Source organism: Lolium rigidum, chromosome 6 (assembly GCF_022539505.1).
Source record: "Lolium rigidum isolate FL_2022 chromosome 6, APGP_CSIRO_Lrig_0.1, whole genome shotgun sequence".
Lineage (NCBI taxonomy): Eukaryota > Viridiplantae > Streptophyta > Magnoliopsida > Poales > Poaceae > Lolium > Lolium rigidum.
Window position 1 is genome coordinate 163294012 of NC_061513.1, and position 8108 is coordinate 163302119.

Sequence of the window (8108 nt, forward strand, 5' to 3'; positions counted from 1 at the left end):
TAGACAAGCTCCGGATCGAACTGTGGTTTCACAGCTAGCGGGGCTTCTCACAAGAACCACCGACCACGTCGGCATTTCTCATCACCTCTCAAGCTTAATGCGAAGACGGGTTCTCAAAAGATAAGAGGCATTTCGTGTGCGAGAGATGTTAGAAGAAAGACTAACAAGGTACACCGTACACCTTAATTCATTCAAGGAGAACGGCCCAAACAGGGAGCTGGCTAGGCTCTCGCAAGTTGAGGACTTGAGGTGTTGGTTACACGCATTCTTACAAGCCATGGCAGCCAGGTCAGGAGGTGATGTACATTCCAGCCTTCAGTTGCATGAAGTACAAACTTGCAGGCAAGGGTTTATGCAGCTGCACTGGGTGAGAGGATAATGCATGCAGGTGAGGTGAGATAGACTGAATGGCTCCTCCGACCACACGATAAGGAAAGGCGCCCAAGCATTGTTTAGTACAATTAATAGTGACTTAACGATTAAAACAGAGATTACAGATAGCGATTAAAACTATGTCTTGACTCAGTCCATACACACTTCTGGCCGTCCGATGCTTCTCCTCTGGTCCTCTTCCATCCTAGCCGCTGGTTCCAGTAGAGTGCTGCTTGTAGTTGTCCAGACTAGCTGGAGGATCCTGACAACCTGCAAGCAAAATATGGAAATATGCCCCAAATTAGCTAAAAACCGGAACCCTATCAATATTTTTACCCAAGCCTTCTCTGCTAACCTGGAAAAAGAGAAATTCAAGGAAGTTCAGCAGATTTCATAGATCATCCCTTTTGCATGAACATAGATCATGAACCGCCGATATTTTCTAGCCAGGCCCTATGAATTTGAAGAGGGGGAATTGAAGTTCATATGATTTTTTTAAGGAACAGCTGGAACTGTGCTCATGAATTCATGATGAATCATATTTGCCTAATCTTTAGTCATATATTCACTCTTGTTCAGACAACAAGAGTAGGTTAAAGTGATGGAAGCTCAATGGCATGTTAACTAACTAATACTGATACAGATATAAGAACAGTTGGCTAATTCAACTTTTGGTACTATAAGGTAAGAAGCAACTTTGTAAAATATAGCTTTACCTATCTGTATGTTATGACGTTCACTAGGACCTTACCATCTTTTTTGTTTTTCTTAGTTAAGGCGGAAAGACTAATCTTCCCACACAGGCATGGAGCATGTTAGACAAGTAAGCTGCTGACAGGTAGGCTTAACACTGATACAAGTGGTCAATTTCACACAATGTTCTTTCTTATGAAGGAATGAAACACACAGCAACACATTACCGCTGCACTTCTATCTGAAGATTTGTCTGAGTCAGGACTACCATTTGTTGATGGTTCTCCCCGATTGCCAAGACAGTAGAAGTTCAAGTAATCTTGAAGCTTTGCATTCTCAATATTCATGGCCTTGAGCTCTTGTGCAATTACTCTATACATCATCTCCATTGTCTGAGCCTGTGAGATAAAAGAATAAACCATTAATATTTTGGCTTTTCCATGAAGGTGAAAATACTTTATTCAAGTCTACAAGTAAGCTGTCACACAATCCACGTCACACTTCACAAACACAATGACAAACCTACCAAATACATCCTAAATATAAATAATCCTCGTTCCTTGCTCTGAAACCTCTTGCAAAATCAAGCATCAAAACTATCAAGTATCAACAGCCATCAGGCAGACAACTACGAGTTTATTTGATGAATCATGAGTGAAACGTTCCTAGTTAAAGAACAGAGGAGTGTTGGAAGGGTGATGAAAAGCATAGATATGAACATGGCCTCCCTGTCTCATAAAGAGGCCGCCAAGGGATCCAGGCTCCTATAGGATATTTCAGGTGCTGCTAGTTAATGAAAAGTATATGAAGCCTTAGTGCTGTTGTAACCCCTGGTTTCATATTGAACTTAGGTGTGCTTTATTCTCGCATTTTGAGATGTGCCAGATTGTGTCTTTCTTTTCTGATAAGACCTTTCAAACTGCTTCTGTGAGCAGCAGTCTGAGTTCTGTAGTCCGATATCATAAATAGTGGGATCCCAGAGGTACCCCTCCCTTAAAAAATATGTAAAAGTGTTCCCCGTTGTAGCATTCCCAGGCCCCAAATCCTGATTCAGTATATGTGCATGTAATATTTAAATTTACTGTATCATCTTCCTTTGATTTTAGTACAAATATTATCTGCTTTCAGTGGCACGGACAATGAAAGTTTACAAAGGGGCAAGTCAGAAGCTCTTTATGGTATGGTAGGCCTGTATGGATATTATATTTAAGTACAATTAGCATTATTACATTTCTGCGACTTTCAGGCTGTAAGGACATTACCTATTACGTTGCTCTATGAAAGTTACTGCAGCTTAGCGAAAGAACCAGATGAGGTCACCAAAACCAAGGACAAGCATAAAATGGCATCAAACTAAACAAAGGAATGTGAGCATAGGAAGAGTATTATTGTATTAAAAACAAACAAAAAAGTGTACATCAGGGAATATGCCAATGTGCACTCGAGTGGAAGATCTGCTCAAAGAGCAGAGATTGAAGTTGCAAGGCAGAATAAGATTTCCATGTATCAATAAATCTTAGATTGGATATCCATTTCTTGATAAACCCCAGATTTGGGGTTTCCTAATAGCCGTTATAATGGTTTTACCGTTTTACATAATAGAGCTTACCTAAAAGTAAAGAATTTCTTGCACAGAGGCTGTGATAGGGACTCTCAGGACACATTGGTATGACTACATAAACTGTAAATCATTCGCCAGCTCTAATCTTGCTTGCAATTTTGAGGGCCAATTCCATCGGTATCAGATTGTTAGCACCTGCAGCATCCCAAGGGATCAAAAATCCAGCTTGTGTAAAGCATGTCATAACATTAAACGTCAATGTTTAATTTACACAACAGAAAAATCAGCAACAAAAGCATGAAGGAAATAAAAAAGAGTGTGACCTATCTAATGAAAGCAGAAAGAGAAAATTAAATCTATGTTCTCTCTGGTTTCTCTGCATTATGTGTGTGTGCCTGTTTCGCTCCAACTGACTAGAATTCACAATTGTTACCATAAGCAGAACTTACAAGAATAGTGCTAAGACCTGAACATGTCAATTTTCAGAATCTTGTTCTTTTGAAACCCGCAAACTAACATGATCATTTGGAACATTAGCCGAAGGGCTGAGTATCCATGAGATATGCTCCAACTTTAATAGAGCATCATCTTTTCAACGAGATACTTTCCTAAATCGATCGCGGAACTTGGATACCTTTCTCTAGCGATGCTTAAAAAAAGACATCATAGGCAGCTGGTCCATCATTCTTACAGTGCAAATCATACCAAAGTTGTCTCGGTCCATTCGCACTTGCCTGCATCAAGGGAACACACATGATGCTAGAAAATTAAAACTCAATGAGATTAACATGCTACAAGAACACACATGATGCTAGAATATGAAGGATATTCATAATAATGGGATAATGCTTATTTTTTCTCAACATAACTGTCGTGTCCTGATTTTATTTGAATAAAGCTATCTGTCAGCTTAGGTGCACATTTACTATCCATATGGCACCAACATATCATGGTAAATATTTACTTGCTAAAAGGGGAAGCATGAGTAATTCTTAATTAGCTAAGCACTGCTTGCAGTTTATTAAAAAATTAAACAAAATACCTTAGGAAACCTACTGCCAGAACTTGCCTGTTGTTTGAAAATACTCAGCTTACTGCGGGCATATCAAGGTGAAAAAACACAAATGACTGAAGAATGCTTGAAAAACTTTCTAGTTTCTTCATCATGTGTTCCCATCACACCATCCTGCAAAAGCATAGGCAGGGGGCTTATTCTTAAATGTCATCACAAACACACCAAAATGAACAGGGTGTATGAATAATGATGGGGATGATAAACTGTACACCCCATTTAGTAGATTCAGAGAACATGGCATGATTGTTTAGTAGATTCAGAGAACATGGCATGATTTATAAGCAGTTATAGAATCTGTGTCAATTATTATACAATATCAAATTGGTATTACTACAATTGTCATGAAATAAATTCCATATTATATAACTACTTTTGTGAAACAACATATGTTTTGAAAAATTACCACTGAAGTGTTACTTTGAAGACGTGGCAATGTCCTAAGCTATTTATATTGCGAACTGAGTATGTATTGTTCAATGTTTTCAACCAATTTCTTATCATAATACATATAAATAGACTTGTCAGTTATTAGTAAACGGAGACAGAGAAAACAAGAGGGAAAAGCTTATAGGTAAAGAGCATCGCTAAAACAAGTGATGAAAAGAATAAGTTAAAAGGTTTTGACTTTATATAATTCTTACCCTATAGTATGATCTAGAGTAGAAAAATATGCACGCTAGAAATGCAGTAAGTGAAACTGAGAAAATAAATGCCAAATAGTAAGTCATAAGCACATTCTGAGGGCACCATCGCACATAGTAGTTTAAAGCTCGCATCGCAGTCCAATGTTCCACCTTCTAAAAATCAGAAAGCCTGTTTGTCTAACATTTAACAACTTGGCGCACATGTTCAGTGGGAGCTTCAGCAAAATGTCAATACAAGCCAAGCCACTTAAGAGGAGCTCGCTATTGGAAAAATGGGATAAAAGTGCAGCACCAACTGTATACTTGTAGGTGGTCTAAGATAACCAATTCCGTCGGAAGTGTCTCAGCTCCCGTTGGCCGTAGTGATCCTCTTCCTCTACACAAGTTGATAATTGGGGATGCTCTGTGGTTAACTTTAGAAGTGCTCATAGAATCTCACTCTCATGTCAACCCAATCCATCTCTTGAAATGTAATGCTGCTTCTCTCCTTATCAATTGAGCTTCTGTTTGCACCTTGGGAGCTTTACCTTTGTACAATGTTCTGTGATATTTAAGCCACAGGGACTTGTACTTGTATTTATCTATAAACATCTTGCATTTTTCCATCAATTCTATAACTTCCATTGCTCGAAGAAAGAAACCACCTCTCACAAAGCAATACAACAGAGAGTCCAATAGTTCTTGATCAAATTTCATTGAGTTGGAGTTCGCCAGAACTTTCATTTCACCCCACAAGTCCGTCACCTCCACATATTTTCCACCAACAGCAGCATAACCAGTTACTAAAGAATGGAAAGTTTGTGCATTTGGCATGTGGCCTAAAACACGCATCTTGCTCAGTGCTTTGTGAGCATCATGCATTAATCTCTTCTTACAGAAGAAATGTATAACATTATTCCAGTCATGAATAGCATGATTAACCGTATGGCCACTTCTGACTTCTTCTACTAGCTTAGTCGTCAAAGCAGCTTCACTGTTATCACAGCTTTGTACTAACATCTCAAACTCCCTGTGACCAGATCTTTGAATGTTTGAGTTCTTCATCTCATTAAAAAGATGGAGAGCACCTGTGGTGTTATTGCGATGTGCCCTGGATTGTATCAAATGTTCATAGCAGCTTGAGTCCAACTGAATTCCTGCTTGATCAGCATCCTTCAGAAGTGCAGTTATATCATCTTCATGATGGCCCTCCTTGCAGTAGGCTTTTAGGAGCGACGAATAAATGGAAGAACCAACCCTAATTCCAGAAAATCTCATCTCGTCAAGAAGATCATGTGCTTGCTCTAATAACCCAACAGAAATACATGTACTTATTACTTGGACAACAAAAGAGCTCTCAACAGACACTGGACAGTCTTCTTTGCTTGCTTTCACAAGAAATGATGCCAACGCACTGATCTTATCTGCTTCCAGAAAAGCTTTGACAAGTTTGGCATACATTGTTTCAGTTGGATGGAGGATACCATGTTCAGATTTAACTAGTCCAACCTGTTCCTGGAGCTTATCTGATAATAGCTTGTGTAATTCTCTCGCCTCTAATTCAAGCTTTGCAAAGCTCTTGTCTTTGAAGAATGAAACATAGTTCAGCATTTGGCTATCACTAGACACAGATTTATTTGGGGAACCCGGATTTTCAGTACCTGCTTTGTCATAAGGAAGATAAATTTTGTTATTCTCAACTGCTTCGAGGACTGCTTTAGCTGCTTCTAGTGACCGTTTAGCATTTTTACCCTTTTTAAGCATATCCAACACCATATCCACAGCAGAATCCAAATCCCCAAATTTTAAATGACAGGAGAGCAGGCAATCATAGAACTGCCTGAATTCTGATTCACTTAGACCACATGCCTCATCAACATGCCTCTTCAACTTCTGAATCTCATCCTTGTGTCCATTCTTTTCATATATACGGGCCATGACAATCAGCAAGCTGGCTTCCGGTTTCACCCCTATCCTGAGCATTAATTCAAGAAGCTGTTCCGCCTTTTTAATGGTACCAAACAAGAGGGATGCTGTCAGAACTATGCTGAAGGTAAATGAATTGGGTTTCATTGATAGCAATGGACGATTGCTCTTCTTGCGCGGATCAACTCTATTATTCTGGAAAAGGTATCCAATCTCCATTACCATGTCGGCAGCAAGAAATGAACCGGTTGCAGTTTGACACATGTGTGCTACGATTGCAGACCATGCAGCAACGGGTGGGTATGCTTCCATCTTTACTAACTTCCTCACAACATTGACTGCAAGATCAGGAAGAGCGCAACGTGCTAGAATAAGAGATAGGTAGATTAGGGGCTCCCTGTCCAACAATTCAACCTTGTCTCGAGACACATGATCGACGACATTGTATGACTGGTTAAGCCTGTGAGCATCACAGGTGACCGCGAAGCCAGTGATGAGCTTACCCAAAACAGACTTCCTTGGGAACCCGTCCATGTGAACATGCTTCTCATATGCCCTCCACGCATCATCAAACCTCTTCTGATCGATCGCATTCTCTATCTCCAACGCTAGCTGAGACGAGTCACGGGCTTGGACCAGAACTGTTTCGGTAGCAGTGGAAAAGCACGCGCCGCAACTACCAACACGAGGTTTGTGGGTCAGGAATCCTATATGTTCATCGCCGGTGCACTTAGTCCCAAGAAACTTACTGCCCAAGCGATACGTGGTGTCGCGACTAGCAAAAGGTCGAGGACCCGCAAGGAATGCAAATACAGCACGGGCTGAATTCGATCTCGTACAGATTCTTCCAACACGAAGCATTTGCCTGCCATGGACAAAGAAGCGGAAGTTAATAAAATCAACGCATGTGGAGAAGAGGAAATGATAGCTGCTGCAACCTAAATAAAATGCAAGGATACAGAGCATCGGGCCGATACAGATACTTAAATTCGCCATTTTGGGAATGCGCCAATATGGGGACACTTTCTACTATTTTTTAATTCATAAAAAAGTAGTATATCTACAGAAGCTAGGAGCAGCAGATTACCTGCTTGTTTGTTTGCTCTCCTGAGGATGCCGAAGCAGCTCCAATTGAGAATGTTGATGCCCTGTTCCAACTCCAAGTTCCGAAGGGGTAGAATTAGACATTAGTAAGTGTACAATTGAAATCAAATCATTAGTTAGCTGTACATCACCTTCAGTAAGGAGAGTACCTTGGGTGGGTGCTGCTGCTGCCACCTGCGAGTGCGAGCTTCCGCCGGACTGCTTGCCTCCGTGCCTCGCTGGCTGCTGACTGGCCTGCTGCTTGAGAGGGCCAGAGGGCTGAGGGTGCAGTCGGGAGCGGCGGGCGGTTGTCTTGTGGAGGGCAGCGGTAGCCTGGTGGAGGGAGACGGAGGGGAGCGGCGCGCAGTGATCTGGTGGAGGCCGACGGAGGGGAGCGGCGCGGCGGCGGTCCCTGGAAGTGGAAGAGCTCTGATCTCCGGCCCGGTTAGCTGGATATGCACTAGTGGGCCGCATCTTGACATCTGGGCCAAGCCCGTGAGAGATTCCTGCTGCTGCTGCTGAGTCCTGTCGCCCGGCCCGAAGCTGTACAGAGTACAGACACACTGCTCCTCTTTCATCTCTTCCCCCGCAGGCGATCCACACAAATGGGAGAGAATGCCCGCCGGCGCAGCCGTCCCTCTCCTCCGTCGCGGCCTCCATCCCGAGAAACATCTCACCGTGACTCCTCCGCGGAGAATCTGTACACGTGGACGCAGATTCCGCCTTTCAAATACCCAAACAAGCTGACTGAATCTCATTGGCCTGCTCCGGCAAA

At 41.9% G+C, this 8108-nt stretch overlaps 2 protein-coding genes across 9 annotated transcripts; both read right to left on the reverse strand.

Moving 5' to 3' along the window:
- Positions 1–210: 210 nt before the first annotated feature.
- On the reverse strand, positions 211–4642 carry LOC124665665 (phospholipase D delta-like). Of its 8 annotated transcripts, XR_006990652.1 has the most exons (7): positions 4457–4642; positions 3669–3812; positions 3076–3360; positions 2675–2821; positions 1293–1463; positions 728–825; positions 211–642 (listed from the first exon to the last, which is right to left on the reverse strand). XR_006990652.1 is itself a non-coding variant. In XM_047203057.1 (5 exons), exons 3-5 carry the CDS (start codon positions 3348–3350, stop codon positions 523–525), a joined length of 324 nt encoding a protein of 107 aa, XP_047059013.1. In that variant the 5' UTR covers positions 3351–3360; positions 3696–3812; positions 4496–4642; the 3' UTR covers positions 211–522. The 8 variants fall into 8 exon arrangements, 3 of the variants coding, with proteins under 3 accessions (XP_047059013.1, XP_047059012.1, XP_047059014.1); XR_006990653.1 differs by lacking the exon at positions 728–825 and having other exon boundaries at positions 3261–3360; XR_006990651.1 differs by lacking the exon at positions 728–825.
- Positions 4643–4731: 89 nt separating this feature from the next.
- Positions 4732–7576, reverse strand: LOC124667739 (pentatricopeptide repeat-containing protein At1g03100, mitochondrial-like). Its single transcript, XM_047204993.1, has 3 exons — positions 7504–7576; positions 7338–7398; positions 4732–7115 (listed from the first exon to the last, which is right to left on the reverse strand). The coding sequence occupies exon 3, from the start codon at positions 7109–7111 to the stop codon at positions 4787–4789; it is 2325 nt and encodes a 774-aa protein (XP_047060949.1). The 5' UTR covers positions 7112–7115; positions 7338–7398; positions 7504–7576; the 3' UTR covers positions 4732–4786.
- Between the last annotated feature and the right edge of the window lie 532 nt (positions 7577–8108).